The 27,280-nt window shown below is 44.6% G+C and overlaps 1 protein-coding gene across 1 annotated transcript in view; it reads left to right on the top strand.

Annotated features, from left to right (window-relative positions):
• The window catches only part of SLC17A9 (solute carrier family 17 member 9), a 59,967-nt gene extending 33,080 nt beyond the window's left edge, over nucleotides 1-26,887 (top strand). Inside the window, exons 6-13 of the mRNA XM_030211955.1 lie at nucleotides 1,484-1,580; nucleotides 8,279-8,375; nucleotides 13,109-13,196; nucleotides 19,178-19,212; nucleotides 19,956-20,071; nucleotides 21,134-21,189; nucleotides 23,912-23,941; nucleotides 25,164-26,887. Coding sequence (XP_030067815.1) covers nucleotides 1,484-1,580; nucleotides 8,279-8,375; nucleotides 13,109-13,196; nucleotides 19,178-19,212; nucleotides 19,956-20,071; nucleotides 21,134-21,189; nucleotides 23,912-23,941; nucleotides 25,164-25,333 — 689 coding nt within the window. The 3' untranslated portion in view covers nucleotides 25,334-26,887. The remainder of the gene's footprint in view (nucleotides 1-1,483; nucleotides 1,581-8,278; nucleotides 8,376-13,108; nucleotides 13,197-19,177; nucleotides 19,213-19,955; nucleotides 20,072-21,133; nucleotides 21,190-23,911; nucleotides 23,942-25,163) is intronic.
• The last annotated feature ends 393 nt before the right edge of the window (nucleotides 26,888-27,280 follow it).

The raw sequence follows: 27,280 nt of genomic DNA, 5'->3' as shown, positions 1-27,280 counted from the left end.
TATCTCAGCTAGGGTAAGAGTGGATAAACATGTCCTGCTGCAGTATGTGTAGCCCGAGTCACTCCTTATGTGTGTGAGTGAGACTAACAAGTTAGTTAATGGTCACCTGTTACCAACAAACAAACCAAACACAGTGAAGGTGACAAAAACGAAGGGCTAGATGATGTCAAAATAGTAAACAGGTTTATTCAAAACATCCCAGGCTCAACATGAGTCATATTTTGGCCCAGGAGTCTACTAGCAGATGTTTAAACTGCTAGCTAACCCTGAAACAGTAATTGTGATGATAATATACTACTAACAAGGCAAGTAGAAAGAATACTGTGACAAAAGGCACCTAAAGATCTTTCAAAAGTTGGAGGCAGGAGCAACACCTCCTCCCTCGGGTGCTGCCTCTTCAGAATGCACCAGGCAGGGGCTGGGCTCCACCATTTTGGAAGAGGCGGTATCCAAGGGAGGAGGTGTTGCTCCTGCCTCCAACTTTTGAAAGATCTTTAGGTGTCTTTTGTTACTGTATTATTTTTACTTGCCTTGTTAGTATATATCATCACAATTACTACCGTGTTTCCCCGAAAATAAGACCTACTCCGAAAATAAGGCCTACTGGGGTTTTGCTGCAAATTTGTATTATAAGGCCTCCCCCGAAAGTAAGACCTACCTGAAGCAGGGTCGCCGAGAGCCGGACAAAGGCCGCCGCCGCCGCACCCGAGGTCACCGCCCCCCCCCCCTCCATCGCTCCCGGAACTACCAGTACCTGAAACGCCTCCTTTCACCTTCCTTCGCAAGTTCGGAGCAAGCAGCAGCAGGGCAGGCTATTCCTTCCTTCCGTGTTCTGCCCTCGCCTGACGTAACATAACGTCAGGTGAAGGCGAGGCACAGAAGGAAGGAGAGGTCTGCCCTGCTGCTGCTTGCTCTGAACTTGCGAAGGAAGGTGAAAGGAGGCGTTTCAGGTTGGGAGCGATGGAGGGTGGGTGGAGGGGGGGCCCGGCGACCTCGGTTGGGGGGGCGACCTTGGGTGGGGGTGGCGCCCCGATGTTTCCCTGAAAAAAAAATAAGACCTCCCCTGAAAATAAGACCTAGCGGGTCTTGGGGAGGAAAAGTGTCTTATATTCGGGGAAACACGGTATTTCAAGGTTAGCTAGCAGTTTAAATATTAGCTAGAAGACTCCTGAAGCAGGCCATTTGGGCCAAAACACGATTTGTGTTGCGTCTGGGATGTTTTGAATAAACATGTTTACCATTTTGACATCATCTAGCCCTTTGTTTATGTCACCTTCGCTGTGTTTGGTTTGTCTGTGAGACTGTGAGGGTTCCTGTTGTTCTGTTGTTATTTTGCCATCGCCTATTACCAACACCCAGTGGCCAGTTCAGTTTTTATATCCATCTGGGTTCTGATTGTGGAAGTAGCACAAATATATTTTGCTGGTATGTCCATAGCAAGAGAAAATTAGACTGTAAATCTAGGATGATCTCTTTAATGCAGAGCTCACGGTCTCCTTAGAAGATCTGGGAAAGGGCCTTTCTCCCTCCAAACAGACTTGTGTGCCTTGGAAGCAATTGTTTAAAAAGGCTTCTGTCTGGTAAGTTGCTGGTCTGTATAATCAATTCAAGCTCACTTGAATGTTCATTTTACTTTTTTTTTTTTTTTTTTTGCTACAGTTTTAGAACCTATCTCATATCTGCTTAGTTTTCTAGCAAGCTCCTCTCACCGTTTCAAATTCGGATACTGTATAATAAAAGTGGAATTCAGAGTTCAGGAAGTGTTCTCTTGTTAATAAAATCATGAGGTCGTGGGATCAGCAAAGGAAAGTATTCAGCCTGGACCTTAGGATGTCTTTTACCTATAGTGGGAAATTGATCTTAAGAATTAACCAGGCAAATGTGAACTGGGGTTTCCAAAGTGGTCACAGACAGGCAGGGGATAATTCTATAACATAAGAACATAAGAGTTGCCATACTGGGTTAGACCAATGGTCTATCTAGCCCCGTATCCTGTTTCTAACAGCGAACAGTCCAGGTCACAAGTACCTGCCAGCAGGGCCGTCGAGAGACTGGGCCGGGCCTGGGGCAAGGCCGCCCCCGGCGCCCCATCGCCGCCCCCCTCCGTCCACCACCGGTCCAGGCCCCCCTGAATTCATATCATAGCGCCTCACCTCGACCTTGCTCCTTGTGAAAGAAGTGCAGCAGCGGCAGTCTGCAGATCACCTCCCTTCGGGCCTTCCCTCCCTATGTCCTGCCCTCACGCAAGTTACGTCAGACGAGGGCGGGACACAGGGAGGGAAGGCCCGAAGGGAGGCGATCTGCAGGCTGCCACTGCTGCGCTTCTTTCACATGGAGTGAGGTCGAGGTGAGGTGCTATGATTTGAATTCAGGGGGTCCCGGCCTGGTGGTGGACGGAGGGGGGGCGGGTGGAGGGGACTGCGGCGCCGGGCCCCCCTTGGAGGCCCGGGCCTGGGGAATTTTGTCTCCCCTGCCCCCCCCTCTCGGCGGCCCTGCCTGCCATAGTCTAAAAAGTGTCAATATTCCATGCTACCGACCCTGAGGATAAGTAGTGACTTTTTAATAATAGTTTATGGATTTTTCCTCCAGTAATTTGTCCAAACCTTTTTTTAAACCCAATCCGACTGATATTCAGCCCGTGGGAGGCAGGCTAACAAAGTCCAGTGATTGGTGCTGAGCCTGGATATTCAATGCCGGGCCATTTCCAGTGACTTGCATTGAATATCTGGGTTTCTTTTTTTGGCTGGCTTAAACTTAACCAGCCAAGTTAATATTCAGCACTAGCCGGTTAAGTTTATAGTGGCCAAAGATAGGACTGCTATTTAGGTGGTCCGATTTGGGTACTAAACTTATCTGGCAAAGCACTGAATATTCGCGAGTAGCTGGTTATATCGCGCAATATAGCTGGTTAGCCACTATTTGCTAAGCACTAATATTCAGTGGAGGTAACCAGCTATCTCTCACTGAATATTAGTGTTTAGCTGGTCAAGTGATATTTAACCGGCCAGGAGCCATGGCTGGCTGGTTAAATAGCACTGAATATCGGCCAGAGTGATATTAACTGCTTATACCACTTGCTCCGGCAAAGAGTTCCAGAGCTTAACTATATGCTGAGTGAAAAAAATATTTTCTCTTATTTGTTTTAAATGTTCTACAGTGTAACGTCATGGAGTGTCCCCTAGACTTTGTACTTTTGAAAGCGTAAAACAAACAGTTCACATTTACCCATTCCACTCCATTCAGGATTTTATACAAAGTCGAGAGGGAAGTGGTTTTCTCTTATTTGTTTAAAATGTTTTACAGTGTAACTTCATGGCGTGTCCCCTAGACTTTGTACATTTGAAAGAGGAGTAAAACAAACGATTCACATTTACCCATTCCACTCCATTCAGGATTTTATACAAAATCGAGAAGGAAGCGGAGTACTTAATACCATACAAATATCTGCCTCCACCAAAATCTTATTAAGAGTATCAGTACGTGTTATTAACAGACCAACGTTTTAACTGAGAGGAAAAAGCCTTAACGGGCCCAGACTCTGTTTTCTAGTCTGCCAGCTGGCTCTAATCTTATCATAGGCATAAAAAGCTATTTTTATTTACCTCTAGCCATTTTTTCTAATTTTATTTAGCTTCAAAGCTTTGTGGTAGCTTTCCCAATAAACTTGAGTGACTCATAAATTGCTTATATCCAACAATGGCCAGCGTTTCACCAAGCTGCGTCAGGGAATCATAAACTACTGAATGGGAGAGCAACATTAAAAACAATCAATAAACAAAATGCTTATACATTTATCAAATCTCAGAAGTAACATTACTCACTATTCGAAAGGTTCAGCACAAACAACTGCTACCCAAAGAGTCAACTGCTCAAACAAAATGGCAGCTTTTATAAGAAGGACACTGTCATTCAAACCAGCCAATCAGTGTCTTACTTCCAGCTTAGTAGCATTCCCCCCCCCTCCCCAAAAAAAATACTTGTAATTATAAACATTAAAAAAATCTTTTTAATACTTTAGAAAAAATGTTGGCATTCAAACCATCAGGCTCTAGCATTTTCAATGTAGAAATCCATCGCTCTTCAGCTTGTAGCAATCTCCTTCGGTGATCCCCCCCCCCCCCAAATGGCAATGGAGGGATCCATTCAACTGTAAATCACTTAAGCATAGTGAATTCTTGTTACATAACCACCCAGTGCGCTGCCAGAAGAGCATTTAATTTTTGTGTAGAAATTGTACTTTTATGTTCTAATAACCGAATCTGCAGCTGTCTTGACGTTTGCCTTATATACAGCTTATCACGAGGACATTCAGGGCTAGATTCTGCCATACTTAAAGTTAGGTGCAGTTTATAGAATAGCGCACAAGCCTGGGAATCAAACAAGTATGGCCATTTGCACCAACTGAAATGTGGTGCAAAAATACACACCTACATTAGGCACATATCCCTGTTATTCTATAACAATGTACATTAATTTTAGGAATGCCCCTGTTGTGCCCATGACCCTCCCATTTCCATGCCCTCTTTTTCAGATCACGCTTAAATTTTAGACGTGGATCCCGTGCTGAAATTTACATACATAAATGCTAATTAAATCTAATTAGTGTCAATTGTTAAAAAGCCAATCATTGGTACTAATTAGCTTCTTTTTCAATTAAATTGCATGCACAAATTGGGTGCGAGCCTAAATTTGTGCACGCAATTTTATGGCAACTTTTATAATATTACAGGGTTAATGCAATACACCACTAAAGTCGTGGTGCAGCTGGTATACGACCTCAATTCATACAGTTTTCTATCCACCGGGTTTACAAAACTTGCCATCTCAAGTGTGACATCACAGATAGTGCAACTCTTACAGGCAAAATGTCCAGATGCTTGTTCTGTATTTATTCTATTCATTTTAAAATACATCAGAAGGACAAGACAGTTTTTTTAAATTCCTCCCTCTACTGAAGCAATCCAAAGCCAACTCTCAGAAAAACATGGTAATACTTTTGACAAGAAACATACAAAGAGGGTCCAAAGTACAGAACAAAGTCCAAAATACAGCAAAAAGCACCAAGAGCCTTCAGAGACGGGACGCAGTTCTTTATTGGTAAAATCAATTTTCCAATGTAGGCCCGACATGGGCCGTGTTTCAGTGCACAGCACCTGCATCAGGGATCAAATGTGTTCAAAACCAAAGCTTCTTCCCTGCGTGATAGAGGGATAATCTATTTGGTTAGAAAGTAGTTATTCAATGCGTCAAAATCATGAGGTCCCTTCGTTCCAATAAAGAATTGTGTCCTGTCTCTGAAGGCTCTTGGTGCTTTTTGATGTATTTAATACTTTTGACAAAACACTCCAGTGAAGTTTTAAGATATTCGCTAAGGAATTAGTCATACTTACAGTGGGGGAAATAAGTATTTGATCCCTTGCTGATTTTGTAAGTTTGCCCACTGACAAAGACATGAGCAGCCCATAATTGAAGGGTAGGTTATTGGTAACAGTGAGAGATAGCACATCACAAATTAAATCCGGAAAATCACATTTTGGAAAGTATATGAATTTATTTGCATTCTGCAGAGGGAAATAAGTATTTGATCCCTCTGGCAAACAAGACCTAATACTTGGTGGCAAAACCCTTGTTGGCAAGCACAGCGGTCAGACGTCTTCTGTAGTTGATGATGAGGTTTGCACACATGTCAGGAGGAATTTTGGTCCACTCCTCTTTGCAGATCATCTCTAAATCATTAAGAGTTCTGGGCTGTCGCTTGGCAACTCGCAGCTTCAGCTCCCTCCATAAGTTTTCAATGGGATTAAGGTCTGGTGACTGGCTAGGCCACTCCATGACCCTAATGTGCTTCTTCCTGAGCCACTCCTTTGTTGCCTTGGCTGTATGTTTTGGGTCATTGTCGTGCTGGAAGACCCAGCCACGACCCAGTTTTAAGGCCCTGGCGGAGGGAAGGAGGTTGTCACTCAGAATTGTACGGTACATGGCCCCATCCATTCTCCCATTGATGCGGTGAAGTAGTCCTGTGCCCTTAGCAGAGAAACACCCCCAAAACATAACATTTCCACCTCCATGCTTGACAGTGGGGACGGTGTTCTTTGGGTCATAGGCAGCATTTCTCTTCCTCCAAACACGACGAGTTGAGTTCATGCCAAAGAGCTCAATTTTTGTCTCATCTGACCACAGCACCTTCTCCCAATCACTCTCGGCATCATCCAGGTGTTCACTGGCAAACTTCAGACGGGCCGTCACATGTGCCTTCCGGAGCAGGGGGACCTTGCGGGCACTGCAGGATTGCAATCCGTTATGTCGTAATGTGTTACCAATGGTTTTCGTGGTGACAGTGGTCCCAGCTGCCTTGAGATCATTGACAAGTTCCCCCCTTGTAGTTGTAGGCTGATTTCTAACCTTCCTCATGATCAAGGATACCCCACGAGGTGAGATTTTGCGTGGAGCCCCAGATCTTTGTCGATTGACAGTCATTTTGTACTTCTTCCATTTTCTTACTATGGCACCAACAGTTGTCTCCTTCTCGCCCAGTCTTACTGATGGTTTTGTAGCCCATTCCAGCCTTGTGCAGGTGTATGATCTTGTCCCTGACATCCTTAGACAGCTCCTTGCTCTTGGCCATTTTGTAGAGGTTAGAGTCTGACTGATTCACTGAGTCTGTGGACAGGTGTCTTTCAAACAGGTGACCATTGCTGACAGCTGTCTGTCATGCAGGTAACGAGTTGATTTGGAGCATCTACCTGGTCTGTAGGGGCCAGATCTCTTACTGGTTGGTGGGGGATCAAATACTTATTTCCCTCTGCAGAATGCAAATAAATTCATATACTTTCCACAATGTGATTTTCCGGATTTAATTTGTGATGTGCTATCTCTCACTGTTACCAATAACCTACCCTTCAATTATGGGCTGCTCATGTCTTTGTCAGTGGGCAAACTTACAAAATCAGCAAGGGATCAAATACTTATTTCCCCCACTGTATATATTTCAGAACACATCAGTGTATTCTCATCTTCACACAATTCTCAATTTGGATTCAGTAAAAGATCATGATTATTGAACTTAGCATGTTTTATAAACTTTATTAACCACGGTTGTAGGATAACCCTTCTCCAGAAATCACAGTTTCACTACTTTCTTCATCTGTAGAGCACAGCCTCCAATATCATAAAAATTGGGAAACAGGAAGACTATTCTTTAAAGTAATTGGATGACAGCTCTTATAATCAAGCAATGAATTTCGGGGGGGGGGGGGGGGTTCTTTCAAAAACTGATGTAACAAATCTCATATCTTCTTTATATATTTTTACATCTAAAAAAACAAATTTCTGTAGCATGAAACTGCATAGTAAATTTCAGTGCTTTCTGACTGTGATTTAACCAATCCAGTAATAATAATAATTCCTTTTCTGTATTAGACTTCTGTCATATTTTCTCTTTAGCATTTAAAACGAGACTCTTGGTCTTCACTCTGTGTCCTCAAGGGCTGCCAGCAGGTCAGGTTTTCAGGGTATCCCTAATGAATATCCTGAAAGCCTGACTGGTTGGGTGTTCCCAAGGACTGGATTGAGAACCCCTCCTATAAAGGAAGGTAGGTGCCTACCAGGGGAGTAGCCAGACATCCAAGTTTGGGTGGGCCTGGACCCAAGGTGGGTGGGCAGAACTCCGCCTTGTCCTACAAGTGATTTGGTTTCTCCCTCTCTCGCCTGCATGCCATATGGTCTTTCAAACATCCCCTTTCCCCCATATACCTTTTAAATAGCAGATTTTCACCGGCAGCAAACAGTTGTTGGGAGCATTGGAGCCGACTCTATGGGTGCTGTGGGTGCTTGAGCACCCCCAATATTGAGAAACTTCCTTGTATGTGTCCAGGGAGGGGTCATTTCCATTGGGCTTAGCACCCCCAATAATTTTGAAAAGTTGGCTCCTATGGTTGGGAGTTTTTGGCTGGTGGGGCTTGGGGTCCCTGCCAGCCACATTATAGGTGTGCTGCTACTTGGTGGGCCTGAGCCTAAAATGGGTGGGCCTGGGCCCACCCCAGCCCACCCTTGGCTACGCCACTGGTGCCTACTCTTCTTTACAGAATAAGCCCCTACTGTGCACCCTCCAGGCACCTTGTTGCAGAATTGTCCTTCACATGTCAGAGTCACTGAATGACATGTAAGGCTGTTTTCTGCTTCTGCAGAAAAGCAGAAGGGTGATACTCTTTGGCTGGGATTTTTTTCTCCAGATAATTAATCCAGACTGATTCTTCATGTCTTGTTTCTGTGTATCCAGGGCTGTCATTGTGGCTCAGCTCAGTGTGGCCAGCACTTTCTTCACCCTCCTCTCCTGGTTGCCGACGTTCTTCAAAGAAACATTCCCTGAGTCTAAGGTATGTTAGTGAGGAGAAGGCCGATTCAAGGCCATGCCAGCTCTTAGTGTTTCAAGATCTGCTTCCTCACGCTCAATCATTTCTTCTTGTGAGTGCACACCACTTAGTCTAGCACAGCTCCCAGATGACATCCAGACTCTGCAGCTACACAGGTGGCAGAGGTCATAAAGCAGCAACCAGCAGAGCAGCAACAGCCTCCCCTAAGATAGCAGAATCCTGCCACCTACTGACTCACATATATGTGTGTGTGTAAAGGTGGGAGAATGTGTGTCTGTTAGGGCTGCCAACTGACCAGTTCTGAGCCGGCCTGGCCAGTTTTCTAATGGCCAAGCCAGCTGCTGGCAGACCCCCAAAACTGGCACTACAAAAGCTGAGTTTTTGAACCTCTTTCCCTCCCAGTGTATCAGAGGCAGCGATTAAAGCACTCTGCCTCCTGCCAGGCTCAAGCCCATTCTTTTTTCTCTCCAATTTCATGCCCTTGCGGAAACAGGAAATTGCATCCAAGGAGGCAGGTCATTGGAGAGAAAGAGGAACGGGCTTGAGCCTGGCTGGAGGCACAGTGCTTTAATCAATGCCTCTCTGCCGCTGATGCATGAAATTTGGAGAACCCAAGTGGATCTGTGAGGGGGAGGGAGGGAGCTGGCGATATGCTGGCATAGGTGAGGGTGGGGGGAGAGGGAGAGGCAGCTGTGCTGGATGGAGGGTAGAACTTGGAAGATGATGTGCTGGACCTTGGGGGGGAGGGAGAGGAGGAGATGGAGATATGCTGGACCTAGGAAAGGGGGGTGGAATGGAGATATGCTGGACCTGGGATTGGGGGAGAGATGGAGATATTCTGGAATTGGAATTGGGGGAGGGATGGAGGGATGCTGGACCCAGTTGTGGGGGAGAGGGGAAGATGGAGATATGCAGAACCTGGGATGGAGGGGGGGGGGGGGAGATGGAGATGCGCTGGACCTGCTGGGAAGAGGGGGAAGAGACCGGGTTATACTAGCATAGAGATAGGAACACAGAGGGGACAACTGAATAAGGGGAGGATAAGGGACACTAAGAGGACAGACGTGGGGAGGATAGAAACAGGGACACAGAGGAGAGATGCTGGATAGGACTAATAAGGACACAGAGAAAAGATGGATGGTGGACAGAGAGAGAAGTAATGTCAATTCAAATCAATTCTTGTATACCGCTAATGTCTCCTTTCCAGAGTTTGGTGCGGTTTACATTCTAGGTGAGTGTAAAGCAAATAGTGTTAGTGTGAGGTAATAGAAACATTAGAGATCATTGCTAATGCATGAGACTAAAAACATTAAGGAAAGGATAATGCATGATACTAGGAGGTAGAAGTCATGCTGGATTGTTATGAAGCAGTCTTTGGGAAGAGAAAGGTTTTTAGCCTTTTCCTGAAGTTGAGGTAGCTGTTTTCTGTTCTAAAGGGAATAGGTAGAGAGTTTGACTCCAAGTGGACAGGATACCCTGGAAAGATAGGAAAAACAGAGAAAAGCACAAGGGGCACTTGGACCAAATTAGGTGGAAAAATAAAATGCTAAGACTACAAAGGTAGAAAAATTATTTTATTTTGTATTTATTAATTGGAATGTGTCATCTTTGGGAAATGTGCATCTCTGATGTCTTCCACCAGTTTCTCTGTCTCTAATATTGCTGTATATGTAAGTCTGATTTATTGAGGTTTACATTTTTTTTGTCTTCATATCTGTATTACTAATGTGTATTTCCTTGTTTCATATTTGTTGTATTTTGCATGTGTGATCAGGGTGCGGTATTCTGCCAGCATGTAGTTTCTGTGCAGAGATCTGTTTACCCTCCGGTTTGTTCTGTTTTCTCACCAGGGGCTGTGTGGGTGTTAATATTTATAGTGCTGCCTTTTCACAGATAAAGTTATTGCTTTTTGAGTCTTGGAGGTTAGTGATATTATGGTATAGTAAGGTGTTTCTACATAGTGTTTTTCAATGGAGGGATTGTGTATTGGCTTTACTGAGGGGACATGAAAACTTTAACATAATTTTAGTTTGTCATAACATCAGATAGAATTAGCAAAATAAATAAGAGAATATACGTATGCATAATTTTTTTCTTCTAAGATGGCAACCCTTGTGTGGACGGTTGGGTGTTTGGGGGGGGGGGGGCGCAGGATAAGGTACAACAGTAGGTGAGGCAAGGGATTTGGGGCAGGACATGGAGCATGGCAGGAGTCTGGTTTTTCTCTGTCAAAAAGTTGGCAACCCTAGTGTTTGGGCATGCGCTTGAATGTGTATGTGTGAGAGTGTGTCTGTACATGTGTGTGTATATATTTCTCTGTATGTGTGTACTTATATTTATATTTTTGTGTGTATGTTTGTAAAAGTGAGAGAATGTCTGTTTGTGTGTTTGAATGTATATATGTGAGAGTGTGTCTGTACATGTGTGTTTATTTCTCTATACATGTGTATTTATGCTTATATTATGTCAGTGGCGTAGCAAGGGGGGGCGGGAGGGGCGGTCTGCCCCGGGTGTCAGCTCGGGGGGGGGGGGGTGCTCCCTGCCAGCTCCCCCCCCCCGGGTGCAGCACGATGACCCCGCCCGACCCAGTGCCTACCCTCCTCAGCTCCCTCCAACCAGCTGAGCACCCTACCATTAAAGAAATTTCGAAAGCCGTGGAGAGGCGAGGCGCAGCGCCTCGCTCCTGCAAGTAAAAGAAGCGTGGATCGTCATCTGGCCTTCCCTCACTCTGTCTGTCCCACCCTCCGCTGACGCAACTTCCTATTTCCACAAGGGCGGGACAGACGGCGTGAGGGAAGGCCCGATGACGATCCTCGCTTCTTTTACTTGCAGGTGCGAGGCGCTGCGCCTCGCCTCTCCACGGCTTCCGAAATGTCTTTAAAAGTAGGGTGCTCAGCTGGTTGGAGGGAGCTGAGGAGGGTAGGCACTGGGTCGGGGGGGGGGGGGTGTTGATGCGCTGAGGGGGGGGTGTCATCGTGCTGCACCCGGGGGGGGGGGGGGGTGCAATGGCGAACCGCCCTGGGTGGCAGCCCTCCTTGCTACGCCACTGTATTATGTATATCTGTGTATGTATATATACAGTGGTGGAAATAAGTATTTGATCCCTTGCTGATTTTGTAAGTTTGCCCACTGACAAAGACATGAGCAGCCCATAATTGAAGGGTAGGTTATTGGTAACAGTGAGAGATAGCACATCACAAATTAAATCCGGAAAATCACATTGTGGAAAGTATATGAATTTATTTGCATTCTGCAGAGGGAAATAAGTATTTGATCCTCCACCAACCAGTAAGAGATCTGGCCCCTACAGACCAGGTAGATGCTCCAAATCAACTCGTTACCTGCATGACAGACAGCTGTCGGCAATGGTCACCTGTATGAAAGACACCTGTCCACAGACTCAGTCAGACTCTAACCTCTACAAAATGGCCAAGAGCAAGGAGCTGTCTAAGGATGTCAGGGACAAGATCATACACCTGCACAAGGCTGGAATGGGCTACAAAACCATCAGTAAGACGCTGGGCGAGAAGGAGACAACTGTTGGTGCCATAGTAAGAAAATGGAAGAAGTACAAAATGACTGTCAATCGACAAAGATCTGGGGCTCCACGCAAAATCTCACCTCGTGGGGTATCCTTGATCATGAGGAAGGTTAGAAATCAGCCTACAACTACAAGGGGGGAACTTGTCAATGATCTCAAGGCAGCTGGGACCACTGTCACCACGAAAACCATTGGTAACACATTACGACATAACGGATTGCAATCCTGCAGTGCCCGCAAGGTCCCCCTGCTCCGGAAGGCACATGTGACGGCCCGTCTGAAGTTTGCCAGTGAACACCTGGATGATGCCGAGAGTGATTGGGAGAAGGTGCTGTGGTCAGATGAGACAAAAATTGAGCTCTTTGGCATGAACTCAACTCGCCGTGTTTGGAGGAAGAGAAATGCTGCCTATGACCCAAAGAACACCGTCCCCACTGTCAAGCATGGAGGTGGAAATGTTATGTTTTGGGGGTGTTTCTCTGCTAAGGGCACAGGACTACTTCACCGCATCAATGGGAGAATGGATGGGGCCATGTACCGTACAATTCTGAGTGACAACCTCCTTCCCTCCGCCAGGGCCTTAAAAATGGGTCGTGGCTGGGTCTTCCAGCACGACAATGACCCAAAACATACAGCCAAGGCAACAAAGGAGTGGCTCAGGAAGAAGCACATTAGGGTCATGGAGTGGCCTAGCCAGTCACCAGACCTTAATCCCATTGAAAACTTATGGAGGGAGCTGAAGCTGCGAGTTGCCAAGCGACAGCCCAGAACTCTTAATGATTTAGAGATGATCTGCAAAGAGGAGTGGACCAAAATTCCTCCTGACATGTGTGCAAACCTCATCATCAACTACAGAAGACGTCTGACCGCTGTGCTTGCCAACAAGGGTTTTGCCACCAAGTATTAGGTCTTGTTTGCCAGAGGGATTAAATACTTATTTCCCTCTGCAGAATGCAAATAAATTCATATACTTTCCACAATGTGATTTTCCGGATTTAATTTGTGATGTGCTATCTCTCACTGTTACCAATAACCTACCCTTCAATTATGGGCTGCTCATGTCTTTGTCAGTGGGCAAACTTACAAAATCAGCAAGGGATCAAATACTTATTTCCACCACTGTATATATATATAAGTGATACAATGTGATTGATTCCTGACACTGTGGATCTAATGACTATATTCTGTGTTTCAGGGCTGGGTCTTTAATGTCGTTCCATGGCTTGTTGCTATCCCAGCATCTATCTTTAGCGGCGTCCTCTCGGATCACCTTACCACCCTGGGTAATTTCACCTATCTTTTCTCTATGTGTATCCTAAGCAGCCAGTCAGAACATGTAGCCACTGTCATGTGACCTCGCCCATTTGTTCTTATAGAAAGCCAGTGTAGCTGCTGCCTGATTAGGGTTAGTGGGGTGGAAGATTGATACTGTCACACCTATAAGTTCAGTTATATTTTAATTATCAGAAGACCAATTATTCCTTTCATTCAAAATGTGCTAAAATATAGTTATAAATAAACAAACTAAAGCATTAATTGTCAAGATTTCACTCCACTTACTATTATTTTCCAGTTCATCCTTAATCTATGGGGTAATTGTGTCCACCAACCAATGGATGTTGGTAAAGAAACAAAATAGTTCCTTGTGATTCACACTATAAGGTGTGAAGATGAGGCTTCTGCTCCCACTCTCCAGCAGGCCTCACTGGCCTGTGGCCTCTGAACAGGACTCCAAACAGTCTCCTCCTAGCATCCTGAGCAATCCAACCTCAAACTCCTGGGCCCCTTTCTCACTCAGGGTGAGCTGGTTCTCAGTATGCAAATTGTATGCAGATTAGCATGTTATCCTTTCACGCTCAGGGCAAAATTAAACAGGTCTTACCAACAGCATATTCAGGCAATTCTTTATTCCAGCCCCTGGGCACAGTTCTTCTAGCTTACATACTTTATACATTTACATATCTTCACACTGAGCCTCCCCACACAGATTCCTGGGCTCAGCATTAACCTCAATACTTTGGGGACTTCTAACCCCAGGCTTTGCAGCCTGCTTCTCAGTACTGGGACTCACAGCCCTACTTCTTCTTTGGACACCCAGTCCCTCCTTCCTTGGGACACCCAGTCCTTTCTTTGAACCCACAGTTCCTCTAAGTACTGAGGCTACACAGTCCAACACTAATGCTTTAGGGACTTCTTACCCCAGCCTGTTTTTCTTCCTTGAGCACACAGTCCATCACAAGTCCATAGGGTTTAGCCAGTTCTTTCCAGGGGGGATTCTCTTTCTTCAGCTACCAGCTCTCCTCCTTTTCGCAACTCAGGTGGGGTATAAAGTGGTTAATAGCTAAACAGGACCCAGCCCACAACCGCCTGCACCTGTGGACCTCCCAGGGCTCTCCCCGGTCCTAGCGACCTCCACCTATTCTCCTAGCGCCCTCTAGTTGCCTACCCTGGACATCCTGGACATTTTTAGGGGAACAGCGCCATCTAGTGGCCTGCCCAGGCTAGGACAGCCTCTTACTTATCACAAAGGGCACCATGCAGGCAAAGCAAAACAAAACAGTATTTTCTCTTTCTCTAGCAAATGTTATACCATGCAGGTTCTGGGCTGCATTGTCCTCTGTGAGCTCCTGTCCTGAACCAGTTTCTGGTTGAGTAGAGATTGGATGGAATCCCTTTAAAAAAATTAATAATAAGAGGAAATACTTGGATAGTTCTGAGTCCTTTTCCTCTGTGATCTACCCTCCCTCTGATTCACTGAAGGGTGGGTGAGGTTGAGAGGTTCTCTGGCTGGTCTGAGGCTAGCCCCTGATCCAGTTGAAAAATTGGCTCTTAGTGGAGTTAGGGGAGTTTCCAGTTATCAGAAGCTTGGAGGCAATTCTCAGTGTCCTGAGTCCCTTCCTTCCTCTCCTCTACCACCATTCATCGCAATGCCTTTACTTCAGGAAATAGCAAATATACTAGTACATAAGTATTGTCATACTGGGACAGACCAAAGGTCCATCAAGCCCAGCATCCTGTTTCCAACAGTGGCCAGTCCAGGTCACAAATACCTATTAAGATCCCCAAAAAGTACAAAACATTTTATGCTGCTTATCCTAGAAATAAGCAGTGGATTTTCCCCAAATCCATTTTAATAATGGTCTATGGACTTTTCTTTTAGGAAGCCGTCCAAATCTTTTTTAAACCCTGCTAAGATAACCGCCTTTAACACATTCTCTGGCAAAGAATTCCAGAGTTTAAATACACGTCGAGTGAAGAACACTTTTCTCCGATTCGTTTTAAATTTACTACCTTGTAGCTTCATTGCATGCCCCCTAGTCCTAGTAATTGGGAAACAAAACGGGAGCTAGACAGACTTCTACAGTCTATGCCCTGATCGTGACTGAATAGATAGGGATGGGCTGGACTGTAAATTTTAAGGGGCTTCAATGTTAGCTTCAGAACTTAGTACAAGAACAGTCCTGGGCAGACTTCTACGGTCTGTGCCCTGAGAAAGGCAAGGAAAATCAAACTCGGGTATACATATAAAGTATCACATACCATGTAAAATGAGTATATCGTTGGGCAGACCGGATGGACCTTACAGATCTTTATCTGCCGTCATTTACTATGTTACTATATGTTACTATAAGGCACCCTCTCATGTATGAGAATAAACCAGTCTGTATGTAGCTTATTTCAATTCTGGGGCAGCAAGGATCTTTAAAAATAAAATGGTAGTGGAGCATAGTTGAAGACTGAAAGAGGATGTTAAAGCGAGAAACTGAGAAGCATAAGAGTCAGAGGGATCATTAGCATGAATGTTAAAATCCCCAAGAATGAGGGAAGGAGATGAAGGTTCAAGAAAGAAGGAAAGCCAAGCATCAAAGTCAGTGAGAAAGGAAGAAAGAGATTTATCAGGGGGTTGATAAATGACTGCTACTCGGAGAGGCAGAGGAGTGAATAGACTGATGGAGTGGACTTCAAAGGATACCTTCCATGGCAAAGGTTTGTCTGCACTACGCTTACCTTGGCGAAGATCTTGCCAGCACTATGTTGCCTACCTAGGAAATGAGTTTGCCTGCTCCCTTCCAGGTCACAGAACTTGTCTGCAACCCTTTACCTTCCAGGTGTGGAGGTCATGTCCAATACATGGCCTTCCGTGACGCAAAGAGTGTCTGCAATGGCACAGAGCTTGCCTACACTACTTTGCCTTTCATGGTGCCAAGCTTACCTAGACGTTGCCTGCAGTGCCTTACTAACTATTTGGGAACTTCCTACCCTGCTATGCCTGCCATGCAAAATGCTTGCCTACATTGCATTGCCTGCCAGGATATGAACTTGTCTGCTCTCCATTGCCTATCAGGGTAAAGACTTGCTTATTCAACATGGCTGGCAATAGTATTTCTTGCCTGCGCTACCTGGCCTGCTCAGATGGGTCTTTGCGGACCCTCCGTTGCCTTCAGTAGCAAATATTTGCTTACTCTTCTTGGCATTTGGGGGCAAGAGTTTGCCTCCTGTACATTGCCTGCCATGGCTACGGCTTCAGGGCACTTTGATATCTGCAGGTGCACAGCTTATCTGAACTCCATTGTCTTTGGTAGCAAAGAGGTTCCTGAATTTCTGTGCTTGCCATGGCAGAGGACTGCTTATTCTCTATTGTCGTTGGTAGCCAACTTCAGCTGGCACTCCATAGCCTTCAATGGCTAGGTCAGACCTCTTTCGTCACAGGGGTGATTGTTGTCTGCAGATCACTGCTTCCGCTACCTCATCTCCTCTAGTACAGTCTTCTTGGCAATGCACTGGTGTGAAGATCAGGTCTGCCTGCTCTGGATTGCCTACCATTGATGATAAGGCCGTCAGTGCATTGGCTCCCTGTACAAGGCGTTTCTAACATGACGTGCATTTTAGTAGTAACCTGCTAGCTGCACTTTCGTACCTTCTGGGTACATGCACTAATTGAAGGTACTGTTCTAGCCATGCTGGGGGATGTTCAGAGCTCAGTGGAGCCATTCTACCTTGCCTTTGTGTCGCCAGAACGCCACTATTAGATTATCTTTATGCCTTGTCCTACCAGATTCATCCATTTCAGTGGCAGAATGGTATCCTGTATTCCTTGTATGGTATATTCCTGGAACTTAAGGTGATATCACACTGCTTTGTCAGGAGAAATACTGTTTTGCTGTGTGTCTGCATGGTGCCCTTATAGGGCAAATCACAAGGAACTATTTTGTTTCTCTGTCTACATCCACTGGTCAGCAGACACAACAACCTCACAGGTTCTGGACTGGTGTGGTAGGACTAAAGGAAAGAAAATTATCAGGTAACATATCATTTTTTCATACTAAAATCTACAATATATAACCAAACAGGTTTTGAAAATGAAAAAAACATTAAAGGTTGGCCTGATGGCTCTGCGCCAGTGCTATGTACTGGGGTGGGGGTGGGGAGTGGGGTGGGAGGTGGGGGGAGGGATGTCTCCTAATGGGTTAGTTTTGTACATAGCAAGACCATAATGAGCCTCACTCCTAAGTCAGGATATGTGCTCATTATGGTCTTGCTATGTACAAAACTAACCCATTTGGAGACATCCCCACCCCTACTGTTAATGCTCACCGTAGTACTGTATTGTGCTAAAGAGAGATTCCTTTTGGAGTTCATAAGATGTAACATGTATAGACAACCTATGTAGGTGTGCTTGGAAATTCCTTTTAAACAAGCCTGTGGCACCCAAAACGATGGGAAATATTTCTTTATCTTTCTGCCACATTTTCATGGTCTCAGACTATATTTCATGGCATTTAAAAATCTTCTTCTTCTTCTCCTGATTCACACAGTAGTTGCTTGGGACTGACACTTCTGGTGGAGGCTCTGGGTTCAATTCCTAACACCCTGGGTACTCCGCAGAGTCAACTAGGGACAGGGAATCAGCCACTATGCAACAGTGACACCTAGTGGCTGAATTCAGGAAGGAGCATGGCCCCTAGCCTAGGACTTACTGCACTGACTGGGCTAAGTGAATTGCGAAGGAGATATAAAATGTTGGAGGAAAACCCTGTTAACTATGACTGATTGAGCTGGAAATTAACAATTTGAAGCTTGAAATGAAAGTGAACAATTTAGTAGGTCCCTTCTAATCTCTTATTTTGGATGATAAATGAACTCCCCTTTGAAATTAAGGGGCCCCTTTACTAAGCTGCACTAAAAAGTGGCCTGCGCTATCACTATGGCTGGGCTTTTCCGCATGCTGAGGCCATGTTTAGCATGACTGCAAAAAGGCTGAATTTTCCATTTTCTTAATTAATGGCCACATACTAAGTTCCTCAGTAGCATGTGAGCACTTACCAACACCTATTTTCTAATTCTGCGCTAATTGGTAACTGCAGGGCCGCCAAGGGAGGGGGGGGGGGGGCAAAATTACCCGGGCTTGGGCCTCCAAGGGGGGTCCGGCGCTGGGGTCTCTCTTTCTCTCTCCTGCTCCTGCTGGGACCCGAGTGATCGCGTACTGACAGGAGCAGGAGAGACAAAACTCCGGCACCGCAGCCGGGCCCTGCTTGGAGGCTGGGGAGGTCCCGGAGGAGCAACTCCAGTGCTGCTCTTCTGCCCAGCTGAGTGGCTGCTTTTCCTCTCAGGGCGCATGCTCGGTTAGCATGCCTTGAAGAGAAAAAGCAGCTGCAGGGGCAGGCAATTGGCAGAAGAGCAGCGCTGTAAGACGTCTTCTGCTGTTGGAGCCTCGGGATCCCTGCCAGCCAATAAGGTATTTTGCGGCAGCGATCTGGGGGGGGGGGAACTGCGATCCGGGGGGCAAGGGGGGGGGGGCGGTGGCCCTGCCCCGGGCCCGGTTCAGTCTCTCGGTGGCCCTGTGTAGCTGTGCTAACCAATTAGTGCAGAACATGCCTACTCTCTGCCCCCAATGCTAAAAAATAAAAAAATATATTTTAGCGCATGGGAAACGCACACTAGTCCAAAAACTACCACAGGAAGATTGAGTGTGCCCTGTGGTAGTGGTTTTTTTTCTTCAGTAAGTACACATGCTAGTACTTACTGCAGTTAGTACAGTTTAGTAAAGGGGTCCCTAAGTGAACAGAGGAGACCTGGCTGGAAGGGAAGGATTGGGTGAGGGGTGTGCTACCTGTGTCATCTTTAAACTTGCAAGGCATACATAAATGCATACAAGATGTATGTACTTAAACTGCATATGTGTGCGGATATGTGTCATCTGATCCATGACATGAGGCCAATGTATAGCCTACTGACAACCGCATTTATCTCTTTCCCCGTCCAGGGTTTCAGACCATCTTTGTTCGGAAGCTCATGCAGGTAAATGCAGGCGACAGGTCTATACTCGGAATGAAAGGTTTGGGGATGGTAGTACAGTTTCGTTTAATAGTTTCAAAACAAATATTAAGGGATTCACATAGTTCCAAGGAATAAGTCAAAAGGGAGAATTCAGTGGCTCTGTCAGGTTCAAGTCACCTGGGCTATTCTTGCTTTAGATCAATGTGTTACTATTTGGACTAATAGGAATCCAGTCACCTGAGTGTCCAGAAGATGTGGTCATAGTCAGCCAAAAAAAAAAAACAACAAAATTGCTAAAAATACAACTGACAAAAGTGGACTTCAAATGTTAAGCACTAGGAGATAGGGACCCTCATACCCTTTGGCTTATATGGGATATGACAAACTCCTGTCTATTCTGTAGTTTGGTGGGTCATTTTTCATAGCAGAATCCTGGCCAACTAGTAGCATAAATTTCAAATTGGGGGGGGGGGGGGGTCCCAGAGCAAGGAAGAACCCACTTAAGAGGGTGTGAGAATGACCTCAGGTAGGTCCTATTCTTCTAGAGTTCCCATTAGACTGCAGGGATGGCTTGGAGAGAATTTATGCCAGTGATGCTCACCCACTTGCATTTCTTATCACTCAGCACACTTTTGTAAAGTATTCAGTGTAACTGAGAAAGTGATGAGGTGTTGAGATTGTTAGAGTTGAGTGAGCCCCCTCCTCCCCTGCTTTCTCCTCCTGTCAGGAGACTGATTGAATGCTGTCTATCTTTTTCCTGTTAGATCATAGGTATGGGTGCATCGAGCTTTTTTGTCTTGTGCCTGAGTCAAACGTCTAGTTACAGAAAAGCAATCATCTTTGTCACAGCCTCCATTGGACTTCAGACCTTTAACCACAGGTGAGGCTTGGCCCTGACGTTCTGGTGTTATCCAGTACCTCACAGTTCCAGCAGGGGTATTGGTTTCTTGCAGTTCTTCCCTGGTGGGAGAAGCCAAAGGGATAACCCAGCGGGGCATTAGCAGGCTACAGAATGGCCAGTTGTCCTGTACCTGGAGGGACAAAGATAAATTAAATAGTCACCAGAGTCTCTGTGATGTATCCACCTGTATGTCCCATAATGTCACTCAAACTAGCCTTAGAAGCAGAAAACTTTGGTGGTCCCCCTTAGCACATAGGGCAATGACCTTTTGATGTGTCCTGACACTTTATAGAAAAGGTTTACTGACAGTTGTTAATAATCTCATCAGCTTTGTATGTCCCTGTGGATCTTTAAACTGAGATCCTTGAATTCCTCAGCCCAGGTATCCTTGTTCATTGGGTACGGTGCTATCCTGCTCTGAGTTCATGATTTCAAGTCAGTTTTGGGAACTTCTGTGAGGAATTTGAAGAACAATTTAGACCTTGGTAGGTTGGGTGATTTTGGTAAATGCTAAGCTAGGGACCCTGTGACAATCACCAAATTTGGGGTTAAGAAAGGGGGGGGGTCCTACTGTGACAGAACTGGCCATGGATATGAGGTAGTTTGTATGTTCTGCTTAGATGGCTGTCGGGTAGTCACAAGAAAGTTGGATTCAGTGGACCTCCGGGCTTCATTCACACTAAGGAGCTCTGATTCCGAGAAGCCAGACTTTTGGATATGCTTTTGGTAGCTATGCAAAGAGGATAAAGCAGTCCCATTGCCCCTCACTCTGACTGCTGTCCTGTAGTTGGAAAGGAGGCTCTGATTAATGTGAGACAGTGGAAATCTGTTTGATTGGAGACGTCAAACAACCCAATCTCTGGCCTCACCCCAAGGCCTCTAGATCCAAAACATTGGTAGGGTTGTGTCCTCAGTGGCTCACCCCATTCTACTCCCTATGGATCAATGTGGGCAACCTGACTTATTTCTCTCGTGTACTGAGAAAACTGCAGAAATCCTTTTTGCTCATAACCTTTGATTTCCTTCTTGCTTTTGGTGCAGTGGTATTTCAGTGAATGTCCAGGACTTGGCTCCATCATGTGCAGGCTTCTTGTTTGGTAAGGATTTCTCTCACTAGCATGGTATATGACACAGAAAGCTTTCAAAATGTGTTCTTTGTCTTTATGAATATCTTATATACCTAGATTTACCTCATACCATTTTAAATTGCGATTTATATTCAGGTATAGTAGGTATTTCTCTATTCTTAGAAGACTTCAGTCTAAGAGCTGGAGTTACTAAGGACCAGATTCAGAAAATATCACCCAAAGTTAGGTGCCGTAATGGTCCATGCTCAGTGCAGATCTCCGTTCATAAAGACGCAAACATTTACATCAGTCACAGGCTGGTATAAACGCTTACGCCTAAATCCTGGTAGTTACACATGGAAAGGCAAGTATTCTATAACAGCGCACCTAACTTCCAGCCATGCCCTTCCCATGGCCATATCCACTTTGGAGTTACGAGGTAATCTATAAGCACTGCGCCTAACTTCTGTGATGCACACAACATTTCTGTGCGTAACTATTACTTGGCTCCAATTAGTGTTGTTAAGGTAAATTAATAGATCCTTAGTGCCAATTGATCAATTAAGTTACACACTGAAATGAAGACCACACATAGAATTCCATGTCTAACTTTAGGCACCATATGTAGGCTCCAGTGTAAATGACTGTTAATGCACATTATTTACCACAGGTAGAGTCTATTTATTTTTAATGCATATCATTGGCACACATTAATGTGTTAGCACGCTCCAGGAACTTGTCCAAACCCTTTTAAAATCCAGATACACTAACTGCTGTTACCACATCCTTTGAATAGTTAAGCTCTGGAACTCGTTGCTGGAGGATGTGATAACAGCGATTAGTGTATCTGGGTTTAAAAAAGGTTTGGACAAGTTCCTGGAGGAAAAGTCCATAGCCTATTATTGAGATGGACATGGGGGAAGCCACTGCTTGCCCTGGGATTGGTAGCATGGATTGTTGCTACTCTTTGGGTTTCTGCCAGGTACTTGTGACCTGGATTGGCCACTGTTGGAAAAGGATACTGGGCTAGATGGACCATTGGTCTGACCCAGTATGGCTATTCTTATGTTCCCGGGTTTAAGCTCTATTCTTTAAACTGCTTAACTTTAAGCACGGTTTATAGAATAGTGCTGAGCGTTATTTTTTTGGTGCTGATTTTTTAGGCGCCATCTATAGAATTTAGGCCATAGTCCTTAACTTTTGTACCTGGGGGAACGGAGAGTTAAATGAGAAGGAGCAACAGTGGCCTGGTTTCTCTGCAGCTCAGCCAGCTAATCTAACCATTAACCCCCAAATTCTATAAAGGGCACTAAAAATTAGGCAAGCAGGAGTCATTTACATGCATAACTAAATTAACTAATTGATGCTAAATTGGCATTAAGTACCAACAATTGGCATCAACAAGCAGTAATTGGCACTAATTTGTAGTTACACGCATAAAGGACTTCCATACCTATTCTATAAATTTAGTGCCTGATTTCTATGGTGTGCAACTCCAGGGGGGGCATGGGTGTGCCAAACGATTAGGCACCAAGTTTTAGAATACTCTGTTACACATGTAACTGTCAGTATTGGGGTGTGAACATGTACACCAGCCCGTGACATGATGTAAGTGTTCACGCCTAAGATTAGGCTCCAAAATGCAGACTTATGCTAGTATTCTATAACAGCAACTACACACAATATTGCTTAGCGCTCAAATTTTTTATTTATTTATTTATTTATAATTTGCAATACATACACAAGAATTTCTTGCAATAGAAACATGAGGGTAACACCTAAATAATACAAAGCAAATACATTTACTAGAAATTAATCCTCTCTTCTTAGACCACAAAAAGAAGGAGGGGAGTTCTTAAAGTTGAGAAGAACACTAGAATATTATTTTAAATAAGAAAACAGGCGTAGCGCTCAAATTTTTGATGCCTATGTTTTAGCATTCTTTACTGAATTGAGCCCTGAGTGGCTATTCTGGGTGAGGTTGTGGCCTGTCTTCCTTCTCACTTTACACAGCAGAGAGCAGAGGTTTCCTAGACAAATGTTATTACATCTCAAAAATCCCAGTGGAGATCCACTTGTAGACAGGTTGACCTATTTCCAGTGTATATTCAAACCATTCCCATTCTGAGGCAGGTTTGGGAACCTCTGATCTGGAAGGTTCCTCTTTGCAAGAGCTGTTTGATTACCTGACAAAGGTTAAGGAGGCCAGCGAGGTGCATTTCTTAAACTTATGCTCCTTCCCCTGGCTCTGACTAGGAAAGTCCTACTTACCTCTCACAGCCACAAGTATCATTTTTCATAGAAGCGTTTTTTCTATTGAATTATGACTCTATCATTTTACACGCTTATTTAAGAATCTAACATATGCTTACGTTCACATGGATTTTTAAAGGTATGCATTAACCACTGGTAGGACATTGCTTTTCTTTCATGGTGGTTGATTGGGAAATGAACTTTCTGACCCAAATCAACTGATTTTATTTCAGTTTTCAACATCTTAATTCATATTCAAGTGCTGAAGTGAACAAATTATCAAGAGCTCAGAGTCAGCATCTGTAAAATGAAAATATTAATGCTGTAAACAGTGTACCTGCTTCTCAGTCAGCAACCACTTATAGTATATTCTATCACAGATTTAGGTTCACTAGATAGGTGTGAGTGGGATCTCCAATCACCCGAGCTGTGATTTTCCTGACATGAGAGTTGGGGCTTGGAATCATCTGTGTACCTAACAGCTGTTTTATTTGTACAGGTGTGGCAAACACAGGAGGTGCCCTGTTAGGTAAGGCAGAAACAACATCTGACTGATGGCTGACCCTATCGATATCAATTTATCTTTCACTGGCACACCCCACCCAGCCCCTCTGTCACCTGTCCTAGCTTCTCTCCCTACAAGCTCCTCCAAGACCCTCTGTCTCTGGGCACACCATCCCCCTCCCAGCGCTTTCCTTTTCTGTGTACATCTATCCCAGCCTCTGTCCCTCTCCCCAGCACCTCCAGCCCTTATGCACTCCTTCCAGACCCCGGGCATATCCTACCTCTCCCAGCATTTCTTGCCTTCCCTCTCTCCCCCCTGCTCCTCTCTGAACACCCAACAGCTTCTCTTTCCAGCCCCTCTCCTATTCTAGCAGTCCTTCAGCATACCTTTCTCAACTATCCCTCTCCCTGTACGTCCCCCCCCCCCTCTTTCTTTATACTCTAATCTATGCCATCCTGTTGCTGTGTTTGAGAATCCTACTTAGGACAGTGTAAGATGTCTTTAGCTTGTGAACTGCTGTGCATGTTTCTTTCATGTAAAATCACTTTCTGTCTTGTACAGAAGAATAACCACACTGGGTCAGACAGATGGTCCATCTAGCCCAGTATCCTGTTTCCAACAGTGGCCAAACCAAGTCACAGTTACTTTTCAGAATCCCAAAATGAAGCTAGATTCCATGCTACTGACACCAGGGATAACCAGGTCTATTTCCCAAGTCTACCTTAATAGCAATTTATGGACTTTTCCTTAAGGAACTGGTCCAATTTGTTTGTTTTGGGTTTTTTTTTTTTAACCAAGCTATGTAACTGCTATTACTGCATCCTCTGGTAACAAATTCTAGAGCTTAATTATGTGCTGAGTGAAAAAATATTTTCTCCCTTAGAAGTATTACTATGGAACTTCCTGACGTGTTCCCTGGTCTTTGTACTTTTTGAAAAAGAATTGATTTGTGTTTACCTGTTCTACTCTTCTCATGACTTTATGGACCTCTGTCATATCTCCCCTTAGCCGTCTCTTCTCCAAGCTGAAGAGCCCTAACTTTTTTAGCCTTTCCTCATAGGGGTGTAATTCCATTTTTTTCATCATTTTGGTTGCCTTTCTCTGTGCCTTTTCCAGTTTTGCTCTATCATTTATACTTGCTGATCATGAATTGTAATGCTTTTATTTTAAAATCTTCTCAGCTCTCATTCAATGATCTGTGTTTTTGACAGCTGTGTCCTGCTCTCTCTCTCTCTCCTATCCACAGGGGTCGTATGGGTTTCCCTCTCTGGATACTTGATAGAAACTGTGGGCTCCTGGACCCCTGTCTTCCACCTAGTGGTTGTGGTAAACATGGTGGGACTCTCCATTTTTCTGCTGTTTGCAGATGCCAGAAGGGTGGACATTGACCCTACATGTGCAATAAGAGTCTTGTAGATGTGAAGCTTGATAGCAGGAAGGTCAGTATGGAGGTCAATTCAGGATCTTGCCTGGAGATGCCTGTTACAAAAGATAACCTGCACTGCAACACACAACCATATGGTAGCAAACACTTTCAAGTGGATAATGGAGCTGAGCCATGTCAGAGTTACTGTGAATAACCAGGAATGGTGATGGAGCTATCTTCGCGGTGTTTCTGTGAGAATCCGGCAAGGTGAAGCTGCTCTTACGGTGGCTGTTTCATGGAAGTAGGACACTTGTTTTTGAAGAACTGTAGCACTTGAGATCTTTCCAGAAACTGTGTAGGTGTGTGGTTCTGTCTTTGTGCACATGTGTCTAGGTATAGTTTTGTCTATGTGGAAGAACTTTTGTGAATGTAGCTGCACTATGGACCTCCATTTAGGCACCTAAAGCTGCATGGTAGGACCCTAACTATAGAGCTGGTGTAAGTGTGACCACCTGACTGCACCAGCAATACATGTAGCTTACAGTATTCTGTATGTTATATGCATAAGTGGGAGCCCTGCCTATGTCCCACCCATGCGTCAGCCCTGTGTATGCCTCCATCTTTTTAATGCACTATGCAAGTTAGGTGCGTTGATACAGAATAGTGCTTAGGCAGCATGCTAGCGTATACATGCTTAAGTGTGCACCTGCACACGTATGTGTATTTACAACCTAGGTTATAGAATTGCCCCTACACAGGGTATTTTTATAAAGCATTTTCACGTGTATATGTAAGAGCATTTGTGGGTGTAGCTGTGTGTAGATGCATTAGATTTTATATATCACGCCTAAAAAAATTGGTGCTGAAATGAAATACGCCTAGGCATATTCTATAAAGCATGCTTAAATTTAGGTGTACTTTATAGAATAGGCCTACATTTTCTTACAGTTTATAGACTATGCCAAGCGCCCATCTGTGCAACTAAATTTAGCCGCAGGCAGTTACACCAAGTAAAACTTCACTTAAATTCTAATTAATGCCACTTAGTGTCAATAATTAAGTATCAATTATCGGCGCTGATTCGCTTGTTAACTAAGTGGTGTGCCCAAATCCAGAATATGACTGGATTTGCGTGCGCAACTTAAGTTGCTCTATATAGAATCTGGGAGTATATGGGTAATTTTATAACAGATTTTTCACATATAAATCCTGTTTTATGTGTGCAAAAGGCCTCTTTCAAAAGTAGCCCATGGGTTATGCATGTAACAATATCTGAAGTTACAAGAAGGTATGGACTTTTATGAGTCTCGCAAGTAGGTGTGTTTAGAGATGCAGTTTGGGTGGAACATGAGTGGAGTCCCAAACCCCCAGATTCCTTATAGGTCATCCAAATTTGGATGCACAGGGAAGATGCACGTGTAACTTAATTAGTTAACGAACCAATTAACACCAAATATTGATGCCACTTGCTACTAATTTGGACAACACACGCATCTGCCTATGTGCTGTTCTATAAGTCTGCATACCCAAAGTGTCTCACGTGCAATCCAAAAGGGGGTGTGGCCATTGGATGGGCATGGGCAGGTCAGGGGCATTCCAAAATTTTAGGCGCAGTGTTATAGAATTCCGGGGTTGCACACCCACCTTGTGTGCCAGGATTTACACCAAGTTTCAGCAGTCATAAATTTGGAGTAGCCTAATGGTTAGTGCAGTAACCTGGAGAAATGGGTTCAATTCCCACTGCAGCTCCTTATGACTCTGGGCAAGTCACATAACCCTCCATTGCTCCAAGTACAAAATAACTACCTGTATATAGTATATAGAATATGTAAACTACTTTGATTGTAATCACAGAAAGGCAGTATATCAAGTCCCATTCTCTTTCCCTCACACTTAAAGCTGGGCATGAGAATCAGCATTAAGCGCTATTCTATAAAGGGGGCTTGGCACGATGCACTCATTATAGAATATGAGTTTCAAACAGATGCTTATGGGGC

The sequence above is a fragment of the Microcaecilia unicolor genome, chromosome 8, assembly GCF_901765095.1.
Source record: "Microcaecilia unicolor chromosome 8, aMicUni1.1, whole genome shotgun sequence".
NCBI lineage: Eukaryota > Metazoa > Chordata > Amphibia > Gymnophiona > Siphonopidae > Microcaecilia > Microcaecilia unicolor.
This window is presented reverse-complemented; position numbering and strand designations above follow the sequence as displayed.